Source organism: Hypomesus transpacificus, chromosome 9 (assembly GCF_021917145.1).
Source record: "Hypomesus transpacificus isolate Combined female chromosome 9, fHypTra1, whole genome shotgun sequence".
In the NCBI taxonomy this organism is placed as follows: Eukaryota; Metazoa; Chordata; class Actinopteri; order Osmeriformes; family Osmeridae; genus Hypomesus; species Hypomesus transpacificus.
Genome location: NC_061068.1, coordinates 17,538,306 through 17,558,285, shown reverse-complemented (window position 1 = coordinate 17,558,285; position 19,980 = coordinate 17,538,306). Strand labels below are relative to the sequence as shown.

The window sequence follows — 19,980 nt, the reverse complement described above, 5'->3', positions numbered from 1 at the left end:
GGCGGAAGGCCGTAACACTACCCAATGAGCCTACACACAAGGACCGAGGACATACTGGGGTGCAAGTAAACAAGCGTTTAATCGTAACACAAAAACACAAAAAGGGAAAACACAGCCGACGGGTACAGTGGAACTACGAGCGGTGCCAAAGGAAAGTAATCAACAAAAGAGTCCTATTCTACCTAACCAAAGACATCCCTATGCTAACAAAACAGACATGGGTGGCACCCGCTCCTTACCTAGGGTGTTTAACAAGGGTTAGCTACGTGATGGGATGTATGCCCATGGGCAGTTTACCTGTTCCAAAGCCCCTGTACGACTGAACTAATAATAAAACAACGAAAAGCACGATACAGAGTACCGGCGATAACTCGACAAACAAACAGGTAGTAAAACAACGGATAACACTGAACATGAGCAAATGCACAAACACATACAAACGCCGACAAGAAAAACACACAGGGCTAGAGGCTACTGAACAGTACACAGGACCGGGTTTAAATGTGAACGGACAGACAGGTGATTGGTGGAGTGTAGTGCGTTAACGGCGGGGGAGTGGTGACGGCAGCCAATCCCGGACAGAAATGGATGGGCGGAGGTGCACCGGTGACGGGGAGATGGAGGCGGCAGCCAATCACCGACGGGCAACGAAAACTAGGGGAAACTGAAGGGAAGACAAGCACACAACAATACAGAACACACATACAAGCAGGGCGAGGGACGTAACAATAGTGTAAATCATAATGGACATTACATTCTATGTGTAAAATGTATGGAAAGAAAGGTTATTTCCCCCCCCAGTAATTTCTCTGTTGGTAAAAGGTATGTACTGGCTCAAATGAATACAGTTAACTTTCAAATACTGACATGAAAAGCGTCTTCTTCTCTGAATGTCCTGACAATGGTGGCCACAGAGAATCTGCTCAATTTGGGTTGAACTCGTAGGCCTGCTTCCCTCATTGTCATACCATGAACAAGAACATGGTCTATGACTGTTGCTCGAATATCATCTGAAATGACTACTTTTGGTCTTGGTCGTCCTCCTCGTTCTCCTCCTCGTCCTCTTACTCTTCCTCTGCCTCTCAGATTGGATTATAATGAATACACAATAATTCAGATACATCCAGACAGTCTAACTTGATTGCTATGCATCGTTGTTTTCTCTACCTGGCTTCCATCTCGTAAACCTACTGAGTTGGCAACACAGCCTGTGTTCACAAAATAAGTAAGAAAAATAAAACGATGCATTACAATTCTAGCACGCTAGTCTGTCTGGATGCACCTGCATTATTTTGTACTCGTTTTAATCTGGCCACACAAACAACGTAACACAGCCTAGTAAATTATCAACAATGTCAACCAAGTTGAGCCATACAGGCGAGACTGGAAAAGGACTCCCAGACCCCTCGACCAAAGGCAATCAAGCTTTTTGGTTGGCTTCTACTTTTCTGGAACAACCTTTCTGGTGAGAAGATTATTTATACAAGTTATACACATACCTGTGGCATGATATTGAGATGAAAGCATGTCCTGTTTTTTATTTCCACAATCTGATGTTTTTGCTAGCTAGCTCGTAGCAACTTATGTTTAGTCTAATTAGAGTAAACACAATAAAGCAGACATCCATTCTAAATTGATGGCTATGTTTTGTGATCTCTTGCTACCATCTACTGCCATTCATTTCCGTGTTGATGGAACATTTATTATTCCTAATGTATTGTCAGATAGATGTATAGATAGAAGAACATATTTCAAATATAAAATCATTCATGTTGGTTGCTTGCTGTGTTGCTTTTTGGATAATAAAGTTAAAAGTTGAAAAGTAGAGTGAATTTTGATGTCCAACACAAAACTTTGTATGATCAATTGTCACTCTACTTCACAGTGTTATTTGGCCAAACGGTTACCTCTTTGTTAACTGATGACAGAATCTGTGTCAAGGTTTCAAGGAAGAACCCCAAAGCATACCGGACACACCGCAAGTACTGTTTTTACAGTTTTTCTCGATTGCTAATACACTAAACCCCATTCTCTGAATCAAATGTTCAGTGAACTAAACCGATTTGTCAAATTAGACACTCTTTAAGCAAAACTCTAAACACGTTCTTATTCACTAAACACATTTTGCACAGTGATGCACTTGTGCTGCAAAATGGTAAACACAGTCGGCAAACAGTAATCACAACTACAACACAGTTGTCACCTGTAAAACATAATGACAAAAAATTGTTCACACTTGTTTCTAATGATGTGATTACCTAAACCAATTACCCAGAATATAATCCAGTTCAGAGGGGCACAGGTGTGTTGGGTGGATGTAAGAATGGTTGAAAACAATCTGAGAGGCAGAGGAAGAGTAAGAGGAGGAGGACGAGGAGGAGAACGAGGAGGACGACCAAGACCAAAAGTAGTCATTTCAGATGATATTCGAGCAACAGTCATAGACCATGTTCTTGTTCATGGTATGACAATGAGGGAAGCAGGCCTACGAGTTCAACCCAAATTGAGCAGATTCTCTGTGGCCACCATTGTCAGGATATTCAGAGAAGAAGACGCTTTTCATTTCAGTATTTGAAAGTTAACTGTATTCATTTGAGCCAGTACATACCTTTTACCAACAGAGAAATTACTGGGGGGGGGGGAATAACCTTTCTTTCCATACATTTTACACATAGAATGTAATGTCCATTATGATTTACACTATTGTTACGTCCCTCGCCCTGCTTGTATGTGTGTTCTGTATTGTTGTGTGCTTGTCTTCCCTTCAGTTTCCCCTAGTTTTCGTTGCCCGTCGGTGATTGGCTGCCGCCTCCATCTCCCCGTCACCGGTGCACCTCCGCCCATCCATTTCTGTACGGGATTGGCTGCCGTCACCACTCCCCCGCCGTTAACGCACTACACTCCACCAATCACCTGTCTGTCCGTTCACATTTAAACCCGGTCCTGTGTACTGTTCAGTAGCCTCTAGCCCTGTGTGTTTTTCTTGTCGGCGTTTGTATGTGTTTGTGCATTTGCTCATGTTCAGTGTTATCCGTTGTTTTACTACCTGTTTGTTTGTCGAGTTATCGCCGGTACTCTGTATCGTGCTTTTCGTTGTTTTATTATTAGTTCAGTCGTACAGGGGCTTTGGAACAGGTAAACTGCCCATGGGCATACATCCCATCACGTAGCTAACCCTTGTTAAACACCCTAGGTAAGGAGCGGGTGCCACCCATGTCTGTTTTGTTAGCATAGGGATGTCTTTGGTTAGGGAGAATAGGACTCTTTTGTTGATTACTTTCCTTTGGCACCGCTCGTAGTTCCACTGTACCCGTCGGCTGTGTTTTCCCTTTTTGTGTTTTTGTGTTACGATTAAACGCTTGTTTACTTGCACCCCAGTATGTCCTCGGTCCTTGTGTGTAGGCTCATTGGGTAGTGTTACGGCCTTCCGCCTAAACAGGTCCGTAACAACTATACTTTACTCTATGTAATACTGAAAGTGCATTTTCCCTTCTTGTAGAATTGCAAGACTACAACATACGGGTGGAAGGACTGGTATGTTCTCCCAACAGCAAGAGGCTCTCATTGTTGATATAGTCCTTCAAAACAATTCAATCCGCCTGCGTGAAATACAGGAAAGAGTTGTTTAAGACAGTGCAAACTTTGAAGGAATCAACAGTGTCAGCCTTTCGACCATTGATCGTGTCCTCAAACGCAACAGGCTGCGCATGAAGCAAGTGTACAGAGTACCCTTTGAGCGCAACTCAGAATGGGTCAAAGAACTACGATGTCAATATGTACAAGTGCACACTCAGATGCTTTCAGCTCTGATGCTTACAGTACAATTCTATGCTACTAGCCAACCGTTACTGTAACGAACAATTCATTCATTTCAACGGGGGGGGGGGGGGGGGGGGGGGGGGGGGGGGTTGGGGGCTATACGTCCACTGCAAACACGTATGATATTCTCATGTAGGTTAGTGCATGACATGACATGAAATTCCTGCATTAAAATGATGTTTCATGAGTTCGTATGATTTGGTCATGTATTATCACACTAGCATTTAATTATCACGTCAAACAATTACACTGCACTAAACTGTAAGTGTAAATGTAAAGTGAAAATAACAAAACCAGTCAGTATGATGACTTCAGCGAATATCATTTATTCACGTCTTACTAAAACAGCGGCCACCCGAAAGGGAATAAGGAAACTGTTTCCTCTACTAAAAAATACAATGCGGGTCACGTGAAAAAAGGATCCAAAGACTTGTAGAAAGACCGAGTCAGGAAATGAACGAATTGTTCGTTTCCTCTAGGTACAGAGCCTATGCAGGTCACGTGAAAAATGATCCAAAGACTCGTAGATAAGAAGTTATGATGCAAGAAATCCAATGCACATAAACCAGTATCATGACATGTCTGAGACTTTGGCTGGATTCAAACCTACGACCTTGCACTTCAACGGAGCCCGTCTTATCCCAGTGAGCCATTGTCAGCGCTGGGAATTGCTGTGTACAGTTACTGAATACAAAAAGGAAGCTGTTTCTCCTGTGGCACGCATGGTCAGATTTGGCCCAAGTTTAAACTGTAATTCAGTCATATTTTTACATGGCAAGGTGATTGTGGTCTGAAGATAATCTGTGCCAAATCGGGTGAATATTGTATACATTGTGTAGGAGTAAGGAAAAAGGTTTTCTTCATTCATTCAAAATGGCGGCCTCATCAATTCGTCTGGTATCACGCGTTAACATGCATCAGACGCGGGATTTCCTAAGATATCACGAGACATAGGAATTACTTAAATACGCCAAACAAATCAACGGTTATTGGTCAAAACACAATTTTGCTTATTGTAGCGCCCCCTAGAGCTCAAATGACACTACCTTTTTTGGACCTCTTAACAACAGGGTCATGAATCCATACACCAAGTTTGGAGTCAATGCATCAAAGATTCGTTAAGATATGACCTCACTTCCCTTTAACCGTATCAGTTGCTGAATTTGATTGGCTGTAACTAATAAACAGTTGCGAAAATATAAACTCCAGGGGATAACTTTTGTGAGGCTTGGTCTGAAGATCATATGTGGCAATTATGAAAAAGATTCGAAAAGAATTGTAGGAGGAGTAGCGAAAAAACATTTCTCCCTAACATTCAAAATGGCGGAGATTCTATATGACTGTGTATGACGTCATAGAGTGCGTTGAACTCGTCTTGATCCAGGGAATCCAACGACAATGGGGCATATGGTTCAAAGGTAACATGTGTAAACACACCTTCAACTTCGACCCATTGGTGGCGCTAGATGGTTGGAATGGGAGACATGAAACTTGGTGACCATGTGGTTGGGGCTGCCATAGACTTCAATGACAGATGTGTAATAGTAATAATAAGAAGAATACATAGAAACCCTTAAGGTGGCTTCGCCGCTAAAATAATGAGCATATTACAGGCTAGAGGCAAGTTTTAAAACTAGTGGTGCAAAAATATGCTAAAAACTAATACTGGATCTTAAAATGTATAATTAATAATTATAGTACAACAAACCATGATAGAACATACAACTCTGACATCACTTTAACATGCTTTCTAAAATCATTTAATCATTTTTAAAAGGGGTGATTGACTGTGTTTTTAGGGCATTTCACACTGTTCCTTAAGGTCTCCGAATAGGGTATGTGACATTGGTTTTTCATGGAATGCTCATTAATATTTTGATAACCTGCGCGCTGATTGGTTGGTTTTCAACGAGTGAAACTGCGGATCAAAAACGCAACACGGCCAACAGCAATCAGTTGGCATTGTTGAAGTCAGGAACATGAAATAACACGTTAGCCCCATTGGCAATAAACTAAATCATCACACATTCTATGCTCTTGCGTTAGCAAGCTAAACTAGTTTACATGCCTTCAGTCTAAGTGTTTTCGCTATCTAGCTGTTCTTGCATTCCTTGCAAATCAGTGTTAATAAAAAGCAGATGAGTAGAGTCTAGCTAAGACTGACTCGACGGGCATGGCTGATGTTTGGCTGATGTCATTTATTGATCAAAGGTTAAAGCTAATAATGTCAGAGAAGGCTACATTTCGTTGCTATGCCTGGACCTGTTCAGAAATCGGGATATCAGAAAAGAAAAGATAAAAAAAGGAGAGAGCTAGCAACGGCATTCGACCCCCAAATAAAAATAATACATATTTTTTTCCAGTCAACTCCGAAAGAAGCTCCCAGCTAGGCAGGGTTGCCAGGTCTGCGTGATCAAAAGCAGCCCAAAACCAGCCCAATGGCCAATAAAACCAGCCCAATATCAGAACTCAAAATATGCCCCTGCAAAACCATATACATTGCCTTTAAAGTCCATTATTGATATTCTCAAATGTATTGTAATATCTACAAAGTAACACCAAATGTTTAGTATGCCAGCATTAAAAGCAGTTTTCAGGAAGTTTTCTCGGGAGACAGAGCATTAAGGCCGATTAATACTTCTCCGACTCCGTTACGGACAGACGCACGCACGGAGTCGGAAGTATTGGTTGAATTTATACTACTCCGACGGCTCTGTGTGCTGAAAGCAATTCACCGCCAGAATAGTAGATGGCGCTTCACTGCGATGCTAGTTAGGTTATCGAAAAGTGGGAGCAAATTTACAAATGAGCCGTTTCACCAATAAGATAAGCACATTTTCAGCAACTACACTGCCCATTTCTCGTTACATTTCAGTTCAGATGCTGATTTACATGTACTGTTTAGCTGAAATATTAATTGTAAAAACTTGCAACAATGGCGGTCAAAGGATTCTGTTCTCTTGTTGGTCACGGCAACCCCGCCCCTGACGCAAGCAGTTCTTAATACGGACCAATCACAGCCAAGGGCTATCCATGAAATGACGGACTGACGGACGGATAGTCAGGAAAATTAAGAGGTGCACGTAGAGCTCTCCGAGGGGTTGAGGGTTAGCCACCTCCTTCACCACTACTGTAACGGAGCTAGCTGCCGTAGCTTGAAAATCAAACTTTTCCCGAACCCCGTGGGGAGGAGGGCCACAACATCATGGCCACCAACAAAACTCGGCAAGGAAAGTTCCTGCTCCGGCTTTAACTTCTGGATATTCGGCAGCGTTGCCACAATCGCAGAATAGCTTCGCTCGCATCTTTCTCCGCCGCCATTACTGAACTACTCAGACTAGTGCACAACATTAACGTCATCATTCTCAGCCACTCCCTCTGTTCGCTGATTGGACCTACAAAAAATGTGTTTCTGAAAACCGACTTCAAAGTCAAACTCCCAGACCTAGTACAGAAGCAAAATCCAAATTAAGCAGAAGTACGTAGGAGGGCAGAGACAGGCTAGTTCCCTGTGTGCGTGTCTGTAAAACGCAGAAGTATAAATTGGCCTTAATGGCACGTGTGCACACGCACATTGCGTGTGTGTATGTGGGCGTGTCCAATGCATGTGTTGATCTGGAGTCAGTTTGGTAGAATTTGGGTACACATAACTTATATCATTTAAAATATGGATTTTTATTTAAAGATATTTATATAATTTGCATGCAAAATGGGTCTACCCGAACAAGCGGACAAAAAATTCAACCCGCGGCAACACTTCAAAAGTAGCCCAATTCCGCGGGAAAACCGCGGACCTGGCAACACTGCAGCTAGGCTGCACAGACGAGCAGCAGTAACCACAATGCTAGCCAAGAGGAAGCTAGTTAGAGCAAAGCTGACACTGAGAAAGCGCATGTTCTGCATTGCTCTGAGGACATTCTGAACTTTACCTGTAACTTGGCAGGAGGAGAAAGGTCCTTCAGTAAACTCAAAATCATAAAAATGACTTGTGCTCCAAAATGAGCCAGCAGAGGCTCAATCACACTACTTTCCACTGAGTGTGAAATGGCTAAACAAATTGACTTCAAATACATTATAAAAGACTTTGCATCCAGAAAGACAAGGAAGATGGCTGTATAATAGGCAAAGATGAAGGCAGGTAAATTGCATTTTTTAGAACAAAATGTGGTGAGTGTAGCAGATATCAGTGTGTCAAATTGTCGTGTGTGTGTCTGGCCCGGCGCCACACAAGTTGTTAAGACCTCTCAGTTATATTTATTAAACTTTTTATGTTTACGTTTTATGTATAAAAATGTATTTGTTTTGCTATAATGTAGCTCCCATCACTGAGTAAGTCTCTCTAAGTTTACATATGTTTTATGTAAGAGAGAGAGCACACGTTACAGAGCACAGGCGTTAATAAGTAAAGACCTATTGGGGGGGGGGGGGGGGGGGGGGGGGGGCATTCACTGGACCTTTTCAGGGGCCCAGCAATTTCTATGCCCTGACCACAGCACTGGCAATTTGACTAGAATAGATGTGGAGGTTGAACAAGTAGGGTGAGTTCAGGTAATGTGGAACCTCAGCTAAAGTGGGACAGTTATGCATTTTGATGATTTAATATGTGACAAAACTGACATCCAATCACCAGAGCTGATCTTGACTCGTTAATACAACACTGTTAGTCACTGTGCAGTGGTTTTTATTTGTCTGACATCATCAGAGTAGGCGTGATCTGGCTTGACGAGGTCTATACAGAAAAAACGCATAGAAAGTTCAACGGCATATTAAATTATATTTCTCAATTATAAGGCTGGCAAAGGAATTTATATTAAGTTACAATGAGTACTGTTGCAGCATATTGAAGGGGTTTAACCACTGATTGAAGCACACACAAAAAAAATGCTTTGTTAGAAGAAAAAAAAAGTTTTATATGACTGTCCCACATTACCTGATCATGTCAGTTAATGTGGGACAGCATTTTTCAGGTAAAGTGGGACATCTAGTAATGCTGTGTTAATGCTATAAAAGTAATTTAATTCGACAGTTTTCAAATGTTTAATACCAATGCATTATACTGCACTTAAGTTCCCAACTAAATAACATCTTACACTGTCATCGAACCAGCGCTTTCAGGCTTGTAAGCTAACGCTAGTCCAACAAAATTCTAACACAGCGGGACTAGCTAGCTAGCATATAGACTGCAGATCACTGAGGTTTACATCAGTTACACTTCATGCCTATTGTATATGTCAAACCGAACAACTAATTGAATCTTGCCACACCCTTGCACCTAGCATTGTTGTATATAAACTAATTATTATTATATTAGCAGACTAGGCTGAGAGACGATGACTGTCCCACTTTACCAGACAAGTTGTCCCACATTACCTGAAAATGCTGCCTGGGTGAGAGAGGGGGTCATGTTATGTTTGAAAGTGTGTAGCTTCTAAAACATTGTGTATTCCCATTTCATTCCAACATGGAAATGTTCCTACGCCCTAAAACGATTTACAGAAACACCACTGGGGCGAGTTAACTGTTATTTTGTAAGTCTACTGGAGCCTCTACCAAAAAGTGTCCCACATTACCTGAAATCACCCTACTTCAGAGATGACAGAGAATTTCAATTGTGATCTGAGAAATATAGGTACCAAAACCACTGAGATGAACTGTCATCACCAGCTGCATCATGGACACTGCACTCTCTATCTATAATTCCAGGAATATGTGTGTGGGCCACCAATTTTATCACAGGTACTATGCACTATCTATAGTTCAAGGAATATGTATTTGTGTGTTTCACACAAATTAAGATGCTGGTGAGTTGGTGATTTAATCTTAATCACCAACTGCATCATGGGCACTCTGCACAAGAATCTTCAAATACAAATTGTACTGTTTCAACATGGGGGAAATTATTTTGCATAGGTATAATAAGCCTTTGAAAAAGGATTAATGTTGCTCATTACATTAGGTACAACAAAGTAATGAATATTTTTTGTGACATTTGAATAAATTAAACATGTTAGTTATAATGTTACTATTCTACCTGTTTATATATCATATATATTATCTTTAGTATGAGTGACACATGAACTGAATACATTTGTAAAATAATATGCACAGATTTAGGTTTTGTCAAATTTGACAATAAACAATAAAGTTTTATTGTAAAAGCAGAAGCTTAGATTTGTACTTACATTGAATTGGACAGTCTGTATATCAGCTGTTAGAATGTCCACTGGAGATCTCTGTCAGAAGGAGAGAAAGAGGATACTCGTGAGAAAGTATGTATCTTTGGACAGATGCTCTTACATGCTGACAGAGAAGTGCTGGAGAATTAAATGTGTGACTGTTACACTGCTCTACTCCCATTTAAACAGCTCTAACCTTGATTTTGACATTTTCACCTTCACAGGCTGAAAGTCGGTCTGATAAATTTTGTTATGATGATGAGTTTACAGTTGCTTGATCTTCATGTACAGGTAGCAATGCAAAAGGCCCCTGAAAGTTTTCTAAAATAACCTTCCCTCCCTATAACTACAGGCAAAGTACATGCTAACTGTACTGTGAAGTAAGATTAGAGAGTACGCATAGCAGTACATTTAAGACCTGTCATAATGTATGCACATTCTCCCCTTTGAAAAGCTGGATGGGGAAGGGCTGTTTGCTTCTGAGGCCGCAAATGTTACTGGTTTCATTACTGATGTATTGCAGCTTCTGAATCAAATATACATCACATTGTTGCTGACAGAAAGGCTTTAGAGCTGTTTGCTATTGCACAATAGATCCCCAAATCTTCTTTCAGTTTGTGTGCAGTCACAACAACTTCGCCTTTCCTTTGAATCCACACTCTAGTCTACATCATATAAATAATTCACTGTAAAAAAAAAATGTTTATGTACATTTATCTTGTGAGTGTTAATATTACGTTTTATCAATGCATAAGAAAGTAATACAGTCTAGCTCCTTTGTTTTTGCAGAAAGACATTACCTCTAACAAACCTACATCTCATGATTATATCCCAGAGATGCTCACAGCCATCAAAGGTGCCAGAAATATGATATAAACCAAGCTAAGATCTTGAGAACAATTCAAGGAACTCTTAGTTGAAACAAGACAATACAAAGCTCCACAGAAAAACAACATTTTGAATATTTATGTTATGATTAATTAAGGTTTTGGGTTGGTCAGTAATCAGAGACAACTTAAAACTACAGATTTAACATGCAATAAAAAAAAACGTTCATTTAAAATAGTAGGAACAACGTTTAAATTTTTTCTACAAGGGGAATTGATTATGCAAGTTTGCAGAGTAAGCAGAAAAAGGCAAGCACTAGAATCATGAAGACCAGCAACACCTGACAGTTTCCCACAGTTTCTCCTTGTCTAAATAGTACCTTTTAACCCTGAAACGTGACAGAACAGTGAATCAGCCATAATTTCATTTGTAGATTATATTTTTGATTATGTCTTTCATTGAATGTGCTCTTCAAGACAGTTTTTCTGTTTCTCTATGTTGACCAAGTTTTATTGAACTGCCCCTTTTTATTTGATCGTGTTTTTATATAAATTACTAGGTAAATACATAGCAACATTAAGTATTTTTTACAATATTTCTGATATTTATTGCATCTTATTAAATGCACAAAACAATGTTGACAACTGTACAGTGGAGAAGGATAGGGTAGATAATTATTCTCACTAAAAGCCATGAAGTGTTATCAATCTGCAGTGTAATATACTGCACTTCATGGCTGGAAAAAGGTTGTTTAGTCAAACCAGTTGACTAATATCCCAATAACAAAAATTGATTTATAGATTTTTTAGTATATTAACGCACATTTGGAATTAAAAACTGTAAGGGTATGAACTGTGCAAACATTTTCAAACTGGAGTGAGTAGGCTGATACTCAAAAACTGTGCTTCAAAATGTGTATTTATGAACTCAAAAAATTATCATGTTCTACATTTTTCTAAAGACAATTTATAAGACAAAGAAAATATAAAAGGAAGATAAAAGAAACCAAAAAATAACTTCTACTTTCCATTTGACAAAACCAATTGGATGAAGGACACTTATCAGTCTTAGATAAGAAAATCTATAAAGAGAGTTCTGTTGGAACTCACTGACATGATGCGATATCATGGCTTCACACATTTTTCTCTTTGCTCTTATTGCTACTGGTAAGGTATTTTTCAAATTCCTATAAACTTTATAAATGTATCGTCAACATTATAATGTGTTTCACTTAATGTTACGTTTTATTTGAAATATATTGTGAGAAGAGTCTATACATTGTTTGTTGCTGTTACAGTTTTCTATTACATTATAACTTAGGGCCTCATTTACTAACAGGATTGCGTCTATTTCAGGCATAAAATAGCGGGTAAAGACATGAAACCGTATTTACAAAGGCAGCGCACTTGAGTAAAAACGCAGATTCCCGCTGCTGGAAGGGGAATAAGGGAGAGTGGGTGCGTGCTTCAAAGAGATGGGAGGAGAGGTGTATTTCCTCCTTGTAACATGTTTGCTGTAACTTCGTGGACCAATATTTCTATCTCCTGTTCGCTGAACCCTCTTTTTCTTTTCCTCGAATCACCCATGGTGGCAGTAACATACAGGCAATTTCTTGGCTAATTAACACTAAAGGGTAGCCTGACGTTGTCATACTCATAATTCTAGTCAGAATATGAGTCTGAGAACTCTCCGTTGGGCTGTGAGTATGGGGCGTGTTTCAACCAAACTCGTAAAACATTTACATTTACATTTATTCATTTAGCAGACGCTTTTATCCAAAGCGACTTCCAAGAGAGAGCTTTACAAAGTGCATAGGTCATTGATAATAACAACAAGACAGCCCCACAGCATTGCGGGTAGTCAAAAACAAGAAGTACATATTGTGAACAACCAAAAAATAGTGCTAAAACAAATGCCTCTTCGCTCAATTGGATAGACCTACAACCAATCAGAGCAACGTAATATGCTGTTTGTTAAAAACAAATTCAACCCAAGCGCTTTTTGGTGACGTGGTTGATTACGTTACTGTTAATCATCTGTCCATCATCGTATAAAGCCCGCCCTGACATTTTGATTGGTCCGAACAGCTCCTGTTCGGAGATAGTTTTTCCCGAATCGAGGTTCCCCAGACCCAACTTCCCGACCCCAATTTTTTTTTGTGGGCGGGGTTAAGTTGGGCTGGCAGCCAGGCAACTAAATGGCGGAGTAAGGCGCTGATTGCCCGACGAGGATCTGGTTTGATAAATACCACGCAAAATGCAGAAATAGGCTACACCGTGCGCTATTTGCGGTTGGGCAAAGGCGCAGATTAAGCTGCGGTCTCAACTAACCATCCTCTTCACTAACGGAAAGACTATGTCTAATTATAAATAGAGTAAAGTAAGCAAACAGCGCTTAATCGGCCGTGACTGACGTCAACGCAGCAAACCACGAGAAGCTGAAATGTCTGACTTTACAGAGCCGTTTTCAACTCCTGACTGCAAGCGGCCACTCTCGCCAGTCGTTTCATGCAGCCGCAGTCTATGTCGAACGCACCTAGTGACTCATTACTAGCATACAGTGTCCATCATACATTATTGTAACATATTTCACATGTTGTCCTTCCAAACTCCAAGACGCAACTCTTGTGTGGAGTTGAGCACAAAGAAACTATTGAATAAGCTCCCATTATTATGTATAATAAATAGTGCTGTCAGTTTAACGCGTTATTAACGGCGTTAACGCAAACCCAAATTAACGGCGTCAATTTTTTTATCGCGCGATTAACGCTCTTTTTGACCTAGCAAACTTTGTAGTTTTTTTCACATTCTGTTGCAACAACCACTGACGTTAGAAAAACTACAATACCACACCGGATCTAGCTAGACCGGAAACAAAACAACAGGCATGCCACACCCACTTGTTTGGGCTTGCGAGCCGGCTAAACAGTCGTAGCAGAGCCCGTTTACGGATATTAGACATTCTCTGGTAGTAGGCTAACGATATGTTTTGAGTTGATTGCCAGCGCCAGACGCCGAAATGGATGCCAATAAGATTCTGAATGGAAAGTTTACTTTTAAAACGTTGCCAAATGGTTCCATTGACAAGACCAAAGTGATCAGTGTGTTCTGTCGTTGTGAACTGAGCCGGAGGGAATGAGCGAATCATCGCAGCACGTCGTGGAGTCGAAAATATAATTTTGATGGCACACAGCCAAGCACACAGCTGATGCAAATTCTCCGCCTGCTCGTCAAAGCCAGGCGATTGCAATGTTGTTTTCAATTAAAAAAAAACATTTGCACGGAGCAATCCGAACCACTTTTCCATGTCGATAAGAGCATTACAATTTGAAAAAAAAAGGATGAAAAAGAAATCAAGGGACATTAAAAATAGATACAAATGTGCGATTAATTGAGATTAATCGCGAGTTAACTATGACATTAATGCGATTAATCGCTATTAAATATTTTAATTGTTTGACAGCTCTAATAATAAAGTACCTACTTTAAAAGTACCAACAATAAAATGAAGTACCTACCTACTACTACTACTATATCTCTCCCACAGCTGCTGGATGTGGAACCCCATCCATCCAGCCGGAAGTATCCAGAGTAGTCAACGGAGTTGATGCCCGTCCCAACAGCTGGCCCTGGCAGGTACAGTTATTTAGACTAATTTTCATTACATCCAGGCATGGGGAGATCACATGAAAAATATCCAATACCTGGAGCATTAGCAGATAGACAGCTGCATTACTAAAGAGTATCAGCATGTTTACACCCTGTACATGCTCACCATACTTTGATTTTCCACTGGTTCTAAGGTAAAAGGGGTATTACCATTGTCATAGTTTTCATGCCACCTCAGGTGTGTTTTGCAGAGTTTACGTAGGCTAAAAGTTTCCCACAGAGTAGCAGGTTATTTGTGTGTCCTGAGCAGTGATGGACTGACCATCTGGCAAATGGGCAAATGCTTGAAAGGGTCGCTAGACTGGGGGCCACTCGGGCAACTCAAAATGGATTATTACATTGATATAAAAAAGAAAGAAAGAAGGATGAACTAAATAATGCTGTCTTTGATTAATTTCCTTGGAATTACTTATTTCAGCGGCCCAAATCATTTTTGGCCCTCATGCATTGTTGGTTCAGGTGAAATCAGGATCTGCTCCTTCTCTCGCTCCCTCTTCATCAGCAATTTCTCACACAATGCAATTGAATTCCAAAATTACATATATTACAGACCATGAATCAATCAATCACACACATTGATTTATAAAGCACGGTTCTATTCACATCAATCATGTTTCCATTGTCTAAATGAACATGTTATTTGCGAGGCAAGAGGTTATACATGGGATAATATATTGATGATAAATATATTACAAATATATTATAAACTAATATATATTCATATAACATATTGCAATATATTGCAGAATACATCAATGATTGCCGTTTTCCATATATTGCAATATATGGAACATTAATATATAATATATGTGGTTATATATCCCAAAATATATGCAATTTATATCCCGCTTTATATGGGAAAATGTATGGGTAATATATGTAAAGATATAGTGTCACATGTATGCTTCATATATGGTAGAATTTATTTTAAATATATGTAAAATTATATGGAAAGATATATTGTACAATGCATGTGTATATTAATGAGAACATGCCCATACAATGTACAGACATATATGGTGATATTTACATTTAGTCCTTTAGCAGACAATCTTATCCAGAGTGACTTACAGGTAAGTTATAGTAAGTGCAGGGACATACCCCGAGGCAAGTAGGGCGAATTGCCTTGCCCAAGGACACAGCTTCATTTTTGCGGTTCCGGGAATCGAACCGGCAACCTTCTGATTAAGAGCCTAATTCCCTAACCGCTCAGCCATCTAGAAGGTATTCTAAGAAGGTTGTCAACGGCATTATTGCGAATGGAATCCCGATTCAAACAGTACCACCTGCTAACTGAAAATGTGCCCCCAAAAACGTAAATACCGTAAGATTGACATTTATTTAGGGGGAAATGGCTAATTCAAAAGAAGTTTGCTGGAAGCGATCATTGTCATTATGTATTTCAAATATTTTTCCATATAATTTTACCTATATTTAAAATATATTCCACAATATATTGAACACATATCTGTACATTTATTTAATGTATATCTTTCCATATAATTAGGATTCCCCCGTCAGGAATAGGCTTTAAGGTGACTTCCGCCTGAAGTACCCTGCAAAGTTTCACCTAAATATGTGAAAATATGACTGAATTTGAGCTGTTTGAGCTTGGACCAAATGTGACTATGATTGCCATAGGAGAAACATCTTATTTTATTATTCAGTAACTGAACACTGCAAAGTCTAGATTTTGGAATGGCTCAATTGGATGAGAAGTTGTGCTGGTAAACGAAGGGTTCCAGGTTCAACTCCAGACATAGGCACTTTTTTTTACAAAAAATAAAACGTTTTTGGTTTTCTGGGTAATTCCAGTGTAACTATCTATTATGTCAATTTTACAATATTTTGACATTTTGAAGGAGGAATTCGCCATTGCTGCTTGCAGCTATATTTTTTACATATAATTCAAATATATTCTACCATATATTAAACATACATGTGACACTATATCTTTACATATATTATCAATAAATTTTCCCATATAAATCGGAATATATTATGGTGGTTTTTATAGATATAAAATTGCATATATTTTGGGATTTATAAACACATATATTATATATTCATGTTGAATATGTTGCAATATATGGAAAACGGCAATCATTGCTGTATTCTGCAATATATTGCAATATATTACATGAATATATATTATAGTTTATAATATATTAGTAATATATTTATCATCAATATATTATCCCATGTATTTCCGTACATTATAAATATTACATCCCATATATGGACATATATTTCCTAATATATCACATGATATTTTCCAATATACTGCAATATATTTTCCTTCCATAAGGGCAGTCAGAGTACCCAAGATTAAACCCTGCAGAGAGGAATATATCGGAAGGAACCAATACCGATGACGCTACACGTGTTCTTTTTCCTTTATCTGGTAAAGATTTCACTGCAGTATGAAAGGGACGCTGTGTTTAGACACACTTGTGGAGGATCCCTCATCGCTACCAACTGGGTCATGACTGCTGCTCATTGCATTGAGTAGGTCGATAAAATACCAAATCACACACAGTCACGACTAAAGCACAAACTAACACAATCTGTAGGTGCATGGTAAATTAGGTCAGCCAACATACCATCACAACTAACTAGCTATACACAGACGTACAAATACATGCAATGTAAAGACAACACTGTGTTTTGTATTAGCAGCTACTTGAATCTTAAAGATTTTAATTTATTTGTTATGTTTAAATCATCTAGTATGAAGCTGAACTACCGTGTGGTTGTTGGCAAGCACAACCTCAAGGAGGCTGAGCCCACTGCCAAGGCCTATCGTCCTACCAAAATCATTGTACACAGGCAATGGAACCCTATTCTGCTGTCTGTGGGGTAGGGTTTGTGTTTTTACTAGTTATACCATACCATTCCTCACTTTCCTCAATATTGGAATAACAATTGGTTGATATTCACAGCATGTATGCATTAATGTCGTAAGAGAAAATGACTGATGATGATGAAACATAAATATAACATAAAAATATGTCATTTAGACATTGTCATTCATAGTATTTAAGTTGATAAATGGTCCAAATGTATTTACAGTGTATAAGTACAATACTGTAGTATGCCCCATTTTACTTTCTGGCATGTGACACATCTCTCTTCTGCTTGTTATGATCAGCAATGACATTGCTATGATCAAGCTTTCCGAGCATGTGACCTTGACGGACCAGGTCCAACTAGCCTGTATACCTGCCCCTGACACCATTCTGGCACAGAACTACCCCTGCTACATCACTGGCTGGGGAAGACTCTCCAGTGTGTCCCACAGCCGTATTATATTAACTGCCCATTCACTCTTCAAACAAGTATCCCATCATATAGCATGCTGAAATAAATAACACAGTGGAGTGCTAAATACATTTCTTAAATTTCAGCTGGAGGTCCAATCTCTGACACTCTGCAGCAAGCTCTTATGCCCGTGGTGGATCATGAGACATGCACACAGAACGACTGGTGGGGTGTGTCGATTCGCAGATCTATGGTGTGTGCTGGTGGCGATGGTGTTGTTGGTGGCTGCAATGTAAGTACAGGAAGTAATATTTAACTAAATAAATACCGGTCTCTGTGTGTCTGTCTGTATGTGGCTTGATTAGCTCAAGAACAGGGCGCTGTATAAAGTTGCAATTCAGCAGGTGTATTGCTCAGGACCCAAGAATGCAGTGTTGACTGAAGTAATTTAGATGAGCTGTTCGCGAGAATTAAATATAAATGCAGTTGCCGCCATGTTGAGCTGCACTAAGTGATGGAGTAATCAATGGCTCCAATTTGGTATCCTTCCATGTGACAAGATGTACACCCTGTTTGCCAGATCACTACTATATTTCATTTAAAAGGGCATTGCAGTAGTTAATGTTTCATGTGTTTAGGAATGGCAAATCAGACATTTCAGTGGGAAATCATACCTTTCAGTAGGATATCAGGACAATTATTTAAAAGAATTGTGGTGTAAGGAAAACATCAAATGTTACATGTAGGATGACTGCACATACTCTGTTACAGGGTGATTCTGGTGGACCCCTGAACTGTAAGAACCCTGAGGGAGTGTGGGAGGTTCATGGCATTGCTAGCTTTGTGTCTGGCCTGGGATGCAACTATGTGAAGAAGCCAACTGTTTTCACCAGAGTGTCTGACTTCAATGAGTGGATTGATAAGGTAACTGGAACAGAATTTTGTTGTTTTTGATTACAATTTATTGTTACCTAACACATTTTCAATTGCTTCTTTCAGACGATGATGGACAACTGACAAACTGAGCAAATGTGTTCAGATAAAACTTCTGACAAAATGTGTCTTTTAATGGAGCACAGTACTCATCATTTATTGGTGCAGTATTTTCAATAAATTACATTTATTATTAAAAAGTGTTTTGAAAACATTTCCGCTGCCCTGTATACAGTTTTTTTCAAATGCTTACACACAAATTCCTGACTTTTCACACTATTTCTGAAACCAGACACTCAAACACCAGAGCCACACCTCAAATCTGCAAAACCATACGCATATTTTGGCCTTTGGATTAGTTTTCAATTTCATTAAACACTTTTTGCAAAACTCAACACACAATTATCCACACAACACGCAAAATTCTAACAGGAAGCATCTTGATTTCCTTTTTCAAACACAACCAATCAAAATGCCACACTACATTTTTTCACAATTGCTACAACACTAAACCCCATTCTCTGAATCAAATGTTCAGTGAACTAAACTAATTTGTCAAATCAGACACTTTTGGCAAAACTCTAAACACATTCTCATTCACTAAACACAGCACTTGTGCTGCAAAGTGGTAAACACAGGCGGCAAACAGTAAACACAACTACAACACAGTTGTCATTTGTAAAACACAATGACTCCAAATTGAGTTTTTTCTAATGGTGGTTTGGGACAATGTCAGCTTTCACCATGGTGTCCGTATACAAGAATAGTTCAACATCAACCAGCATTTGTTACCGTAAATGTTTGCCTTCCACCATACATCCCTTTTCTCAATCCAATTGAAGAGTTTTTCTCTGTGCGGCGGTGGAATGTCTATGACTGAAACCCATATACCAGGGGAAATCTTCTACAGGCAATGGAATTGGCCTGTGGTGACATAGGTGTGGAGTGTTTTCAAGGCTGGGTCCACCACACCAGAGGGTTTTTACCCCGTTTTTATTTGTTCTTTGTTGACAGTACTAAGTTGTGATGGTTACTGTAATATTTTCAAATCAAATGTACAGTATTTGTATAGCCCTTTTTTACAAGCAATGTCACAGAGGGCTTCACATATGCCCAGAGAACTGCCCCTCAGCCAACCTCAACCCTCAAGGAAGACAAGGAAAAACTCCCAGAAAAACTCACTAGAGGAGAAAAAATTGAAGGAATCTTGGGAGAAGCAATTCAGTGAGGGATCCCCTCCAGAGACGGTTGGTGAAAGAGAGGAGCAGAACACAGGCTAAACATAGTCATACAAC

At 39.5% G+C, this 19,980-nt stretch overlaps 1 protein-coding gene across 1 annotated transcript; it reads left to right on the top strand.

Annotated features, from left to right (window-relative positions):
• Positions 1–11,929: 11,929 nt before the first annotated feature.
• On the top strand, positions 11,930–18,878 carry ela3l (elastase 3 like). Its single transcript, XM_047025552.1, has 8 exons — positions 11,930–11,989; positions 14,370–14,458; positions 16,902–16,999; positions 17,222–17,350; positions 17,643–17,779; positions 17,899–18,044; positions 18,524–18,676; positions 18,752–18,878. Exons 1-8 carry the CDS (start codon positions 11,950–11,952, stop codon positions 18,767–18,769), a joined length of 810 nt encoding a protein of 269 aa, XP_046881508.1. The 5' UTR covers positions 11,930–11,949; the 3' UTR covers positions 18,770–18,878.
• The last annotated feature ends 1,102 nt before the right edge of the window (positions 18,879–19,980 follow it).